We start from the raw sequence: 16145 nt of genomic DNA on the forward strand, positions 1-16145 counted from the left end.
CGACATTAACTGGCCAAATGGTCTGACCACTGATCTTGTTAGTAACCTTCTCTTTTGGGTAGATGGCCAGAGACACAGCCTAAGCAGCATTGACTACAACGGTCAGGGTAGACGCACCATTATCCAATCAAGTTCAATTCTGCCTCATCCTTTCGCTATCACCGTATTCGGAGATTATGTCTACTGGACAGATTGGCGGAAAAGGGCTATCATTAAAGCCAACAAATTCACTGGAAAACATACAATTTTGGTTGAAAATCTCAGTCGTCCTACGGGCATCCAAATATATCACCCTCAAAAACAAATCGACGGTAAGAATATGATCGAAGTCTTCAATACTTGAAAGGGAAAAAGTAAATGAAGATCATTCATATGTTGTAGCTTTTCAAAGAATTTCGTTAAACCTTTACCCATATTTTTTTTTTCGCTTAAGGGATTACTAACTATTGTGGAAGAAATAACGGTGGATGTTCTTATCTGTGCGTAGCTTCCCCTAAAAGGGGCGATAAATCTGTTAAATATTCGTGTCTCTGTCCCACAAACTCGTTCTTAATGCAAGATGGGCGTACATGTGAGGGTTCAACAAGGAATCCACCGACTCCACCTCCTGCAACAATAGGTACAGTAGAGCATTATTATTCCTATTGTTATTATTATTGTTATTATTATTATTATTATTATTATTATTATTATTATTATTATTATTAGCAAAAAAAATCAATCTTTTGGCACTGCGATTTCGAAATAGACTGCGATGATGGGTCTGACTACATAAAGTCACATAATACATTTTCAAGAGACAGCAAAAGCTTTAAAGTTGTTGTATGCTTGCTGTCTAATACGAAGGTTAAATTATATTTTTTTTAAAACAGGGTTAGTTAGGACTTCTCTCATCAATTGTAACTTCAGTATTACTGTACTACTATATGACACAGTAAGCCATGGACGCCTAACGTAATTACTTCTTACGTTATTAATGTTGCCTATACCTTACCATCCTTATGCCGACGTCTTAGTAACATCAACATACTTCAAAATACCAAACGTGATATTGCCTTTTAGTCTGTCAAAAAAGATGGATGTACTAATTTTGTAAGCCTATGTCAATACTTTAGTGTAGACATTTTCAGTGAAAAATATTATTTTTTTTATTTCTTGCCTCTAACAATCAATTTCATTTTTACTTTTAGATTTGAGTCCGTGCCATCCGAACCCATGTGTGAATGGTGTCTGCATATATAACATTTTCACAAAACTTTTCTACGGAGGATACTTGTGTAAGTGTGACAGTGGATACTCTGGCAAGCATTGTGAGTAAAGGTACGTCTTTAGGTTTACCTACTCTATTATTTATCTTACCGCAGCAGTGGCGTATCTAGAGGGGTGTGCAAGCCCCTCAAGAAATTACTCACGCCCCCAACCCCTCCCCTCCTAAAAAAAACAAAAACACGGTCAGGTAGTTAAAAATCACCTTATTTTTTATACGCCCCTCAACCGATCATCGACCCCTCCCCACTTCACCTTCGCACCTCCTATCAGCTCCCCACTTCAATTCAAGACTTCTAGATAAGCCACTGAACTGCAGGCTTAAACGGAAACTGATAATATATACACTAATCTTGTTATACGCTTTAAATAATCGGTTATTCGATATATTTTCAGGTTGTAAAGGTCACAAATGTTTGTGGTGAGAGGACGTCATACTGTGTTATGTCACCAAAAGAAAATAAAATCTGCTTAATTTTCAATCGCTTTGCTAACTGCCTGTAACCTGCTTATTGGAATTCTGCTTTGACTTCTTTTTGGAATTCTGAATTAAATTGTATTATAGTAACACTATAGTGTACTAATAATAATAATATGCAGAAATTTATAAGGCACAATTCAAAAAACATTATCAAAGGCGCAGTGAACAATTAACCCAATTAAAGCGATTTTGTAAACAAAAAAGTTTTCAAATTAGTTTTAAATGAGGTTTAAATTTGACGATTGTCGAACAGAAAGAGGTAATAGATTCCAAAGATAAGGTGCCTGAACAGAAAAAGAGCGTTGTCCATATGTTTTTAGCTTTCTCCTTTTTGAAGTACTATAGTAATACTAGAGTGTATTATAGTAAGACTAGGCCTAAAAAAAACTTGATTGTTTGCCGTCGCCGCCGCCGTTTCACGGTTTGTTAACACTAAACTTTTCTCTCCTCGTGGTTGGTAATACTACTACCAAGGTGATACAGTGTCAGTTGTTGCAATTTTACCTTTTTAAACACATTTATTAAGTAAATGAAGCTGGTGAACCTGACCTGATACATAATGCAGTAGTTTATTTTAATCTTACTCCAATTAAAATCTACATTAAAAAAAAAAACTTTTTTATACCACCCCTCATCTTCTAGAAACCTCTATACAGACCGTTTTTGTAATCTTTCTTTAAAAAAAACAAAAAAAAAAACACTTTCTTCCACCCTCCCCTTCACTTAAATATTTACAATTGACAGCAAACAAACCATTTTTTTTTTAGGTCCTATACTGACATATAGCAATATTATACACTGTCTTATACAGTAGTACTGTAATACTACACTGTTACATGACCATTTTATGTAAATCCATACCATTTTATGCTTACATCCATACTGTCTTGGTCGTGAGAAGGCTACTTGGCATTAGGAAAACAACTTATATTATCCTTCCGTTTAAGAATGACATCATAATATTGTAGTAGTAATAATAATAATAAATCTTTATTCAGCATAAAAATGTCGCACAAGCAAAGGCAAAAATCTAGAAAAAATTTATTTCAAATTTTACCTCTGCTTCAATGAATATAAAACTAGGCCGAGTAAGACAATCACTTAATTAAAATACAGCATAATGCACAATTGTAAAATTGACAAAATCACAGATTCTATTATGAAATCTACTAAATGATACTAAAACTAACTTTCATAATCAATGTCATTGTAAGCATGTCGCCAAGAATTAAACACCTCTTACCATTGGTTTGACTATATTCCTTTAAAACTTTACTTCTGTTATTTGCTAAAGATTATTGGAGCTAATTTGCAATTGAAATTATAACTAGTGTAGAAAAAGAATAAAAAATATTGACAAATAAAATGTAATATTAGTGTCGTTATTGTTCACTGTCAGATTTAAGTCAAATTCTTAGTATGCATACAGCAAAATACAATAAGATGCGAAAGTCACACAAATAAATATTATAAGGCATTGAAAGGGGGAAAATTGTGAAAGAATACGATACATTTTAGAACAACTGGGGGAACATCCTTTCCCCCAGTTTTTGTTATTATTAACAAAATGTGTAGCATCAGGTTTTGCCCAGTTCTCCTTCACCCCCACCTACCCCCCACACCCAAAAAAAAAGAGTATTTCTAAAAAGTGCTAAGATTTCATTTACTATTTGCATTAAACTTTTAAATGATTAATCAAACTTCTACATGATTTTTAAAATTTATCATGCCAGATATTAATATAAAATAAAATTTTGATAAAATTATTTAATACAGTATATATAATAACAAAATAATTTGTGTAAAGAATGTTTTGCAAAAAAGAAAATCAAATTACTGTACATAGGAATGATACTTTGCCCTACCCAACGTGTTGTCCTACTGAATTCTCAGTACGTTCCCAAAATACTTGCGAAAGAACTCGCAAGTGATTCGGGAGGGGAATCGAACCCACAGCCTGCAGATAGCTAGCCTTGTGTCTAACAACTAGACCACCGAGCTTGTGGTTAGTGGCTAGTGTTGAATCCGATTCCCCAGTAGCAGCGGGTACACAGATTACATATATTGCTCATTTTAATATTATATTGATACTGTATATTTTTGTGGCATGATCCAAATAGGCTTATCTACCATATATCATATAGTAATCTTTTTTTTTTCATTTAAAAGCATGTGTAGCTTTTGTCTAGCACAAGAATCTATGGCTGGTCTTCTCAGTGTCATTACAAATCCTTTGATGTAACCTCACTTATACCATGAACTAAAACAGTGGGTGGAAGTCCATTTGTGAGAATATTCAAAAGGTGGAGGTACTGCATATGTTGAGTAGCATTGGCTGGGGGTAGTGGCAAATAACAGAACGTCAAAACTGTATTCTCAGCTTCTGCTTTTATCAGTCCATTGATACCATTGAGATATTCAGTTGAGATGTCTGTCACATGCGTCACAGGTAGCCCATCATCTGACTCAGTCTCGGAGTATGTGTTTAAACTTACCACATGATCCCAACTTATCGTGTGAATTTTTGCTTTGATTCGTAAATCAACTAAAAATGATTTTAACTTTTTTTCCATCTTTGTTTGAGCTTCAACATTTTTATTGTCCACGCATAAAAACACACGTAATTCAGTGTGCTTATTCCACACAGGGACCATGTGAAGCACGCAGGAGAGTTGAAGAAGGAAAATACATGCGGTATCCAAATAGCCAGCAGTTTCTGGTTTAAAAAAGTTAATCGGCCAAACATCGATTGTTTTCTTCTCAGTAAGATGAGCAAGCTCATCTCGATTAAAATTGTTAATATGACGGACCACACATATACTTTTTCGCAAGCGTATAGCATCACTAATTATCATTACATATTCTCTGGCAGATAACAATTTCTCATCGTCTTCTCTGCGCAATGGATAGCCGAAACGCTGAGGGTTCTCTTCACTATCTGCGAGGTGAAGTTTTTGAACAAATTTGCCATCAGTAAGATGATCCTCCTGCACATCATCATCATAGAAACCAAGTACAATAGTGTTAACTTTCATTCCTACAATAAAATAATGCAAAATCTCAGATGTTATTCATTGGGAAATAATAAGGGACAATGACAAGGTTGTGTGTTATAGAGGTGTTAAAATTTATATACAAATAATTTGCTTAACTTGCTGAATTTGAAGGCTTCAAAATTATTGAAATACTGTAAACCTTCAATTGAAGCCCTGGGCATCTTTTTTTGCAAACTTTAGGTGGGCTACTTTTCGAAATGGGTTTCTTTTCAATTCAAGATAGGCTTCTTTTCGAGGCTACTTTTGCAAAGTAAAGAGGGGGGTGGTTCCTTTTCAAAATGAATGCTGTAAATTTTGAGATTGGCTTCTTCTCAAGATTAAGCCCATTGAGCTTCATTTCAAGGTTTTATGGTATCATCCTCAAAGTACTGATAATTATGGTTCTTATAGAATATTACTTTTTACTACATCAAAGGGACAACATGGGCTGATGATAATAAATAAGAATATTAATATTATTTTTCATAAACATTAATTTGGATGATTGCATTGAAAATGAACACTGCCCTCTAGAGTTAGGAATCGGTTACCTCCAAGTCCAGCAATCCTCATCAAATGTTGGGCCCCTTCACGGATGGTTTCCGCAAGCGTTAACTCAACAAAGGCCTTAACATGAAGACAATCGATCAATGCAAGCCACTGTCTTTCCTCTCTGGTCACAGGGTCTTCAGGAAATTCATCCATCATACCTAGTTTGACATGCCCAATTACGTACAAGCCGCTTTTCTTCATGTCATTTACAAATCGTATCATTTTACAACTCGAACGAGGGTTTGAAACAAGTAGCAGCATCTGCGGACGCCAGTATTTCACATGTTCCTTGCGGATGTCAAGACGAAGAAGGTATTTCCTTACCTTTGAAATTAATGGAATACTAAATTTGGTAGACATGTGCAAAATCTAACTTGATATATTACTTCAATTACTAAAATACCAAAAAAAATGTCAGCTATTTAGATACGAATGTACAATAGTCCTCTCTTTAAATAAAATATAAACTATATTTATACACACTTGTCTCTTATTATATATAATTTATGTAACATATTGAATAACCAATATCTGGATCTAAATTTTACCTGATGGAAAATGAGAGCTTGGCTGATGTAGCCCCAGCTAGATCCAGATACTCGAAAATGTATGTAGAGAAAAAGAACAGCAAAGACACAAATGCTTGTAAGGGCCCACACATAGTTGATGAAGAACATCATAATAACAGTACCTACGAAGCCCAGTAGTGCTGTGTGCCATGAAAAATACTTAAACGTCGGCCTACAATGTTGGGAAAAAAAGGGGAAAAAATGGTCTTAATAAATTTTTGTACTATTTTAAATTGAAGTTCAAAATTGGAAACTTTGGTTGGGTAACATAAGTATTACCAGGTAATACCAATGTTATTACAAATTATTTAATATTTTTTATCATTAAGTGCAGGAAAACAAACTTCAAGTACTTGTTTGTCTTTGTCAAAAATTGTTTGCAAATATATTTTACCTGAAGTTAGGAGCTGAAGCAATGTCCAGGGCCATGCAGGCAAGATTGGTGCAAGCATAGACAAGCATGAAAAGAACAGAGACGATTGGTGCAATGGCATTCAACTCACCCATTAACAGGACACACTAGGAATACACATTAATAATTATTACTTTCATAACTATCATAATTTTCATTTGTTAAAATTATTACTGAGGGCCAAAAAAAGATCAACTCAACTGACACAAAATTTTTAATGTATAGACAGTGCCGGCGCCAGCAGGGTGACTGCTGGACCTCACTGTCGGACTTGTCGGCCTCCTGTGGGCATGTTTATGGAGTAACCACTGTGTATAAGGTTTAGCCGTTTCTTTGCAAAAATATGACTCTCTAACAAAAATGAACCAAACTTGTATGACGTATTAAAATGCCAAATTTCAGGCTTTTTGTAATAAATGCAATACATTAAACTAGATTTTAGCCTTGTAGTGACAACTTCATTAAGAGCATGTGTGTGATGATTTGGTCTAGGTCAATAATGTAAAAATTGTTGATCGACTGACCACAATCTTAAAGTGGTATTGTGTTCGGGAAAATAAGACAATTATACATGTGGTATTTTGTTTACCTGTACCAGTATCCATGAGACAAGGACAGCAACATACGGATTATCATTAGCAGAAACACCAAGCTGAACAGGTCGCAGGATGATACCTGCATATGAAAAAACATGACATCATCATTTATTGACACCATCATTTTATCAAGGACATATAAATGTACCAGGATAAAAAGCTTGCTGACATCACACTGCATACCATAGTTGGTGCATGTTGTTGCCTTTGGCAAGTTCTGCATATGCTCAGAAGTATATTGAGAAAAGCATGATGGGACAAATTGTATATGTCTCCTGTGGTAAACCAATGTAGGTCTTATAGTCAAATATTAATATATTAACATTTGTGAGCAATATTTTTTTCATTTTATATAGGTAAGTAGTATTATGTATGGATCATTTTAAGCACAGGATACTAAGGTTTACAAAATTAGCTTACGCTCCTTTATTTGCATACTTAATAGACACCGTACGTGGTTTGTAACATGGCAGATATCCTGCGAGCTGACATCATCATTATAGTATTAAATGACAATCCTTTTTCTAGTAAATGATGATGACATTTAATATGGCATTATCTTTTAATATATCATATAATTTGAGATAATTTATAATGAGATTATCATTTAATAAAATCATATATGAAATAATCACACATTATGTAATATGACATCATAACTTTAGGTTTGGTGATGGTGAGGGTGAATCGAGAGGAAGGTGAATTGGACAGTAAAGTTATGAGGATATCAAATGTTTTATCATGGGTCATTACTTAAATTTTAAGTGTTTGTTGTTAGTAACTAATCAAATGTTATTAAGACAAAATTTACAATATAACAACAAAAAAAATTAAAATGCATGACATTTTATGACTAGCTTATTAAAAAGAAACAAAACCCATGCACATGTACATACCAAATATTTGATCCTTAGCTAAAGCCGATAAGATACGTGAGCCACCGATTAACGTGCTCAGAGCAGCAGAGAGCGTCGCAGCTATTAGGCCGGTTACAACCAGGGGTGGGAAGAAATTTATCTTCTGCATAAAGCCATAACTGTACAGCAGCAACTCTCTGCAAATATTATCACTCTCTTGAAGTCAATATGCAAATTAGTTTATTTAAACTTGATTTTGGGGGTCGAGATTTCTTCCCCCCACTGAAGCACCGCAGCATTTTGAATTGTGAAAAATATTAATGCTTTTTTATCAATTAGGAGGTTAAATTTGGCTCAAGCAATAGCTAACATTAGTATCATGCGCATAAGATTGTTGTCATCATGAGAGCAGTGGCAAATCCAGATTTGAGGTATATATTTAAGTGGGGGAAGGAAGTAGGGAAAGTGAGTAGGGGAAGGAAATAGGGGTAGGGGTATAGAGGAGAAAATTAAGGGGAAAAAAGTATGGAAGTAGATGAGGGGAATTAAATATAGGAATATAGGGGATGGGAAGTTGGTGAGAGGTTACAGCTTCAGGATTAAGTGTCAACAAATTTAACAGCGAGTGGGTGATTGTGGGTGGGGGGGGCAGGGGAAAAACCTGTCTCTTATACACATCTAGATGTGTATAAGAGACAGCATACGGATTTTCATGGGGGGGGGTAGATTGTATGGTTTAGAATTGGCCAAAATTGTATATCATGGAATATTAGGGACGGGCAATCTCAAAAACTTTGTTTGGTTTGGGAAAGTTAACATCATAGGCGGACAATGGAAGATCTATGATTTTTCAATAAGGGAAGTTGCCCTCCTGCCTCAGCTGGTACCTCTACTGATGGGAAGGAGAATTTGTGGAGGAGCATTAAACTATCCCATTTCCAAATTATATAAAAGCCAGGGGTGTATATAATTTCCAAATTATATACACCCCTGGTTTTGTGTTTTGTTTGTTCCGTCTCATCTACTAGATCCTTTTCTCCCTCTATCCTACTGTCCACCTATCTTGGATTTGCCATTGTATACTACATGATCATGTGATGGTGATTGAAATGTTTGCTGATAGGTGAAGACATACCAATGAGGTCATCTTTTGCAATTGCCTGCAGAATTCTGGAGGCACCAATTAAATTATTCATGGAGGCCGAGAGGGCCAAAACTAGAGCACCTGCGGCTTCAAGTGGGGGGATGACATTAATGTCCTGTAGAAATCCAAAGTAATTTTGAAGGAGCTCTCTACAAAACATAACAAAAACATTAACAAATGAACATTTGTATTACTAGAACCAGTGTGCACTAAACCATGACTCATCCAACCAAAAATGGATGACTTAACCCAAACTATAACTTTTGAGATTGTATTCATAAAGTGTATACTAATATTTATTCATATGAGTAAACATGTATTTATAATTCATATTAAATATATGGACCATACCATGTCAAAACCAGCATCAGTGAAAAAAAAAACCAGAAAATTGACTTTTTTAATATATTCATATTCGCCACATTATAAGCTTTAAAATATTAGGTCATTTGCAGGAATTGACTTATTATTGCCAAAGTTATGAGTGAAAGAATTATGACTTCTCTGTAGTATAAAATACTGCCATGGTCTTATGCTAAATTACTCAGTTTAACAGTACACCTGTTTTTGATGGCAAATAGTCATAATTTGCAAACATCTTATGGTCAAGCACAGCTACCATACCTTGAGCAAGTGGCACTCACAAGGAAGGACAACAGCACGTATGTAAGGAATGTGAAGGCGCAGGCCACTATGGTTCCAACGGGAATTGACCGGCTAGGTTGCTTCAAGTCACCTGAAAGTTGTGGAGAAAATAATGCAATAAGCAATCAGTTGTGAAAAACTTGACCACTCAAAGCTGACCACACAAGCATCTGCAAAACTACCACTAAGTGTCTACCACTGATGACCATTAGCCACTAAAGTGTCCAACACAGACCACACTAGCCACTAGCCCCAAATGGATACTACACTTTCATTTATAAGATTAAGAACCATTAAAATTTTATCTAGCCTCAGTGTTCTTATTTTTTTGGCAACTGCAGGCTCAAAATGTTCTTAAATTGTTTTTTACGTTTACACACTTTTCAGAGATAGAAAATTATAATTGTACAGCAGTATATTATTGTACTGTGCTACAGAGAGTATTAAGAAGTCACACCTGTGGCATATGAGGTACAGATAACATTTTTTTTTTAATGAAAGCCTTATTTGACATATTACATGAGCTTCAATTTGTTCTTATTTTGTTCTTTTTTAAGCAATTTCAGCCTCAGTATTATAAAATGTGTTCTTATAAAAGAAAAAGTGTATTAAAAACAAATGTGTCCATTACCAACAACATAAGCCACAAATAGATAGAGTACTTAACGTAACCATCAAGAACTGACCCATGGGCCGCTAATAGCCATTCAAATGTCCATACTGGCCACCATTTGACACTGAAGTGCATATCACTAACCACACTGGCCATACAGTACAAATATTCATTACTGACTACTACTCACTTAAATGCCCATTACTGAGCACATGCTGTAGGTTATCGGTAGCCACTCAAAGTGTTTACCACTATACTGACCAACATCAACCACACAAATGTCCAAAACACTAATGACACTGGTCAGCATTAGCCGCTTAAGTGTATATCATCACAGACTACACTGCTCTCACTAGATACTAAGTATCCATTACAGGGATCCTAAGACCCGCATCAGTCATGGCAGTCTCCCACAAATCAGCACTGTCTCCCGCGCTCCCATACCTGACATGTTAGCACCAGCCATGATTCCTGTGCAACCGTTGAAGATAACTGCAAACACGGCTGCAAAAGATAACTGCTTGCCTGTAGTGTAATCTATGGTATAATTTGCTGTTTGATAAAAAAAAATATATATATAATGTTAGTAATGCTATCTTCATTTACCATATATGGCTATACAAGTACTATGCAAATAATTAACATTTAAAATTAATAGGCAAAGCATTACATTTTATTGGTGAAAAGTAAATGTATAATAATCAGCACTGATGCACTGCAGGTAAATTAATATAAAATATTTTTTAAAACGAAAAAAAAAAAAGGTACCCACCATGAAGATTCTCATCAAATGTTTCCGAAGAAAAACCGGTATATCTTGCGGAATCGTTGCCTCTATCAGTTAATGGTATATTTTTTGGATTGGTAACAAAGAAGCTTATTATCACTGATCCAAGCGCCACCATCACAATAAGAAATATAAAAAATGATGTGCGGGCAAACATTGTGGCACCTATTAGACAGACTATGAGGCAGAAAAAGAGAATTATGGTTGCATAAAGGAAGTTCCACCATCTTGTACTTGGCATGCCACCATACACCAAAGAGCCTGAAATTATAAACGTAACATTCAGAAAATAATCTTTACGAATATTTTATTTTAGTCCTTTAAATCAGTCAATTCAATTCAATTATTTTCCAGAAGACATAAAATGTACAATAGAAATATAAAATTAACAAAACCAGTCTGGCAGATTGTTGGAAAGTGAAAAAAAAAATCACTATATTAAAACTTTCCTTCTGGTGTAGGCTAAAATTAAAAATTTAATAAACTAACAACATATACTGTAATATTTAATAAGGTGGCAAAAAGCTTAGGGCAACTAAAAAGACAAAGATTAGTGACTTGTTGGTAGTCATTGTAACACAAATTCATGGAAAGGAAATGAAAGCTGAAATGGAAAAATGTCTAAAAACCAGTTTATTATTTCTATGAGAAACTGGGAGGGGCAACAATGCACCATCAACCAGGAAATCTGCATAGAAACACTTGATTAAAAACTTAATTTGAAGAGATTGATGCATATGGTATTATAAAGGGAGTTTAAGGAAAGAAAGTCTGACATCATTGCAGGGAGGGATTTGAATTTTACATAGCATAAATATCAATGTAAAGAATTTATCTTCCCTCACTCCATTAGAAGGTTTATAGATCTATTGATATTTTTCTTACCATTTGGACCAAAATTATCAATGATAGCTTCTGTTAGCCCAATGCAGTACAAAGCACAGGAAAATACATTAGCTGCGAAAAAGAGCACTCCAATGCTACCGCCAAACTCTGGTCCCAAGGCTCTGCTAATCATGACTGTTGAGACATTATTCAGGAAAATGCATAACAAAAAGATAAGTTGAAATACAATATAATAACAGATAAACTATAACAAAATCAATATCAAACAATAACAATTTAAAACAAAAATAATAAAAATAATAATAAACTGTATACCTAAAAATACTCAAAACTTATGTAAAACATCATTTTCATATTTCAATAATAATAATAGTAATAATATTAACATTAATAATAATAATAATAATAATAATAATTTACTTTTAATTATTCATAAAATAATAATAATAATAAATTAATATTTCTAATAATAATAATAATAATAATAATAATAATAATTTACTTTTAATTAATCATAAAATATAAATTTTAGAAATATCTAAAATTTGTTGGTAGGATACAGTAAGCTCCACCTCCTTCAATGGCCCCATTGGTTGAGATAGCGCAGATTGACAAGACGGTAAGGAAGACGATGAAATAACCAATGAGAAAAATGATCAAGGTACCAACTAGTCCAGCTTGACCCACAGAAAAACCTGCAAGAAACAAAGGAAAGAAGTAAAGCAACAAAACTATCTAACTGCCAGTGATTTTTGTGTCTATGCCCCCTCGGGGAAAAGACACTACAGTACAGTATGTTACGATCTGGCAATTAAAGCTGGCCAAAAGAGTTAATTCTTGAGGTGCATGATGGGTCATGTATCATCTTAAGTACATTACCTTGATGTCGACAATAGTTTCGACGTGAACGGTTAATTATGGCGAGATAGAAGTTCATAACTCGACGATGGCTGTTAGCTCGACTAACTTGTAAATCCAGTCATCGTCGAGTTGATAACGCACCACGGGTGGCCTCAGGTCACGAATACACCAATCAGAACGAAGCCGGTTGACCCTTAGCAAGCTTGCTGTTTGTTTGTTAGTTTATTTTGATCGTTCGAGAGAGAAGGTTTTTCAGTGTAGGCCTAGCTTAGATCTTTATATCAATTATGACCGAGAAAGTACGCCAAAAGCGACATTGTTGGACTTATGAAGAAGAATTCGATCTTATTGACATTTGGAAAGAACCAGAGGTATGTGAAAAGGTGGAAGATAAAATGTACAGACAAAAAGCTACCATTCATGAGCAAATGGCTGTACGAACGCGTGATCTTGGTTACACCGGGATCACAACCGCCGCTCTCGTGAGCGTAGTTGATCCAGCAAGGTATCTCGACATAATCGGACCATCGAACGCAATTAGGAGTGTAGCGCTGTTCAATAGTTTATCTACTTATGTCGACAATAACCGATGTGAACCAAGCTAGTATGTTACGATCTGGCAATTAAAGCTGGCGAAAAGAGTAAATTCTTGAGGTGCATGATGGGTCATGTATCATCTTAAGTACAGTACCTTATTACTGTACAAAAGTCATAAAAAAATTACAATACCATTACCACACATTTCCTGATAACCAAATCCCATGTGGATACTTTATTAGTAAACATAATACGGTAAGGGAGTATAGGGCTTACACACATACACTCCCGAGTCCCGCTGGGAGCCTATTTTTAGAATTGCTCAAGTTTGATACTTGATAACCAGTATTATTCAATGTAAACAATGTGAATTATACTATAGCAGAAATACAACAGGCTGTGCAATTTTGTGTACTGAGTGTCACTCATGCTACTGTATCTCAGGGGTTTCATTAAGGTTTAGAGTAGGAGTTTTGGGTAAGAGTTATAGGAGTGTTCCTGGGGGCGTAGCCCCCAATGGGATATAAATGTAGCCAGCGGAAAGCTGCAGTGACTGGTCGAAGTCGCCGGCTACCGGCTACTAATGTTTGTTTTGGTTTAAAAATATAGTGTTTAAGCTTAGTATAACAATTAATTCATTTCTAAAAATCACTATTGTTGTAAATTTGCAGATTTTGGTACTCCATGATGATTCAACAATGTTTGCACTAATGGTGGTTTGTGAAGCTATCATCAGTCAACATTGCATAAGTGGCTGCTTTATTTGGTTGACCTAACCCTACTGTATGGCACAGATCACTTATAGGATTTGTCAGTGGCGGATCCAGGGGGGCTTCAGGGGATTCAGACCCCCCTCTGTGAAGAAACATAACAAAATACTACTAGGTCGTGGCTTACAAAAGGTATGCTAACCTACCTAAGCATACATTAGCAAAGTCAATATTATAACTCCAGTACTCCCCCAAGAAGTTATTGATAATTTGTGAAAAATTACACCATGAACCTAGTATTAAAAGAATATTACTATAGATTTGGGGAAGATTTTATAGTGTATAAAGCATACTTAGAGAACAATTTTAAAGATTGGGATGCAAGTGCTTTTAACAATGTTAAAAGCACTTGCATCCCAAGTGCTTTTTATCAAACCTGCTGAAGAAAGCATCAGTAAAAAAACAATTACTGGAAAAAATAGGCCATGGTTTGACAAAGAAGCAGCTATAACAATTGAAAATTTAAAAAATCAGCAGACACATAGAAGATATACATTAAAAAAAAGGATAAAAACGAGGCCACTTGTAAATTTCTGTGGTAGAATTACCAACAAAAAATAGTAATTACCGAGAAATTAATTAAACATTTGGAGATGAGAGTTGATAAATCAATTGTTATTGCAAACAAAGGAGGCCTAGGTTGTAAAAAATTTTGGCAGTCACTTAGAGGGTCAAAGTTCAATCAATCTAACACAATTTAAGATTCCATGGTCAGAAAATAAGGGGTTGAAGAAAAGAATGCAGACCTGCCAATTTACCCGATCCTGTCCAGTGTCACTCGATATTTAAACAAATCTCCAGTTCTCCTGATTGAATGTAATTTTCACCTGATTTCACAAGCCACACCCCTTCACAAAAAATACTCCGATTTATGCATAATTTGATTGATTTGATCGTTATTATTCAATGTATTTGCCGCCTGCTCGCTTCGCGGTGCAATAAACAAGCAGCCATTTTCAATTCAAATGTCACAACCAACGGCCAATGATTTGTAGTAACATGACCTTTTTGGTATCTTGCATCATCTTTTGGTTAATTCTGGAAACCACCAGATTTTTTGGTTCTCCAGATTTTTTTAACATCCTTAAAAAAATCTCCAGATTTTCATGACCCAAGGTTTGGCAGGTCTGAGAATGAAACAATGAAAAATTATTGGGAATCAATAAGTAAATCTAAACCTAATTCTTCTAACAGTTACATGCATAAAAATAAACAATTTATTAATAATGTTAGAATACACTGATTGGGATTTATTAATAATGGAAACACTGATCGGAATGATGATGACCCAAATTGTATATGATATAGATACTGATATTGTTAAAATAATGAGGCATGTCGTGGCAAAATGGTTTTAACCAAAAAAAAATGGTTAAAAATGGTTTTAACTTAAAAGTTGTCACACAGGCCAGTATTGAGTATAAACGAGCTATAAAATATGGGAGCTCAAAAAATTGCCTAAAAATCCAAATTTGTTTTTATTATAGATCAACAGTTCTATTGACTATGGTTTAATGTCTTATTAATCATGTCGAAAAGTATTAGTTAAGTGGTCAACAAATCGATTAACGTTATTTTGATAGTTAATTCCATTAAACAATGTATGCACTAAGTAACTTCAATAGGCAATTACTCAAAAGCATGTTTATCTTATAGTTATACTATAGGCCTAGGGCCTAGGCTTTTGTGGGGTTAGGTTTATACTGTGTAGGCCTAGGCCTAGCTAGGTTAATGAGCTCTCGGTAGGGAGCATTAGGCCCCAGACCGGGGTTCGAATTCACTGTTCGAGTGCCTCGGTAATGATCCTTCCGCAGGTGACTCTGAAAGTACTGTACCCAATTTCAATGAATGACACGTCATTTTAAAGATCACATACTCATGTATCTGAAAATAGCAATAACTTGAATTTCAATTTTTGCTACAACTTAACCATTTGCCACAACATGCCTTAAATACGCACTAAGGCTTGCAAAGAATGGTAAATCACCAGGTGAAGATAGTATATGAACTTGTAGCAGTACTACCATCTGTAAATTTGTATTAGGATCTGTGTGTAAATAATACCTAGCATTTTTAACTAATATCCCAACTTCATGGGTTATACACCAAAGCTTAGGAAGGTCATTTACCTTAGGCTATGTTCACACACACGGCGTAAGGCTGGCTTAAGCCTG

The 16145-nt window shown here is 34.9% G+C and overlaps 2 protein-coding genes across 3 annotated transcripts in view; one reads left to right on the forward strand and one right to left on the reverse strand.

Moving 5' to 3' along the window:
* Positions 1-1318, forward strand: part of LOC117101881 (low-density lipoprotein receptor-related protein 4-like) — an 8903-nt gene extending 7585 nt beyond the window's left edge. Inside the window, exons 9-11 of the mRNA XM_033241998.1 lie at positions 260-311; positions 434-619; positions 1191-1318. Coding sequence (XP_033097889.1) covers positions 260-311; positions 434-619; positions 1191-1318 — 366 coding nt within the window. The remainder of the gene's footprint in view (positions 1-259; positions 312-433; positions 620-1190) is intronic.
* A 1391-nt stretch (positions 1319-2709) lies between these two features.
* Positions 2710-16145, reverse strand: part of LOC117101782 (solute carrier family 12 member 9-like) — a 19242-nt gene continuing 5806 nt past the window's right edge. The window contains exons 2-12 of one of the 2 annotated variants that reach the window (XM_033241846.1): positions 12364-12498; positions 11843-11977; positions 10943-11218; positions 10615-10722; positions 9537-9648; positions 8904-9061; positions 6905-6990; positions 6298-6422; positions 5883-6075; positions 5334-5658; positions 2710-4784 (exon numbers count right to left, since the gene is read on the reverse strand). In XM_033241846.1, coding sequence (XP_033097737.1) covers positions 3970-4784; positions 5334-5658; positions 5883-6075; positions 6298-6422; positions 6905-6990; positions 8904-9061; positions 9537-9648; positions 10615-10722; positions 10943-11218; positions 11843-11977; positions 12364-12498 — 2468 coding nt within the window. In that variant the 3' untranslated portion in view covers positions 2710-3969. Of the gene's footprint in view, positions 4785-5333; positions 5659-5882; positions 6076-6297; positions 6423-6904; positions 6991-7807; positions 7966-8903; positions 9062-9536; positions 9649-10614; positions 10723-10942; positions 11219-11842; positions 11978-12363; positions 12499-16145 lie in introns of both variants that reach the window. The other variant, XM_033241845.1, reaches the window with a different exon arrangement.

Source organism: Anneissia japonica, unplaced genomic scaffold (genome assembly GCF_011630105.1).
Source record: "Anneissia japonica isolate Jap-2015-1 unplaced genomic scaffold, ASM1163010v1 scaffold4988_len2956909_cov206, whole genome shotgun sequence".
In the NCBI taxonomy this organism is placed as follows: domain Eukaryota; kingdom Metazoa; phylum Echinodermata; class Crinoidea; order Comatulida; family Comatulidae; genus Anneissia; species Anneissia japonica.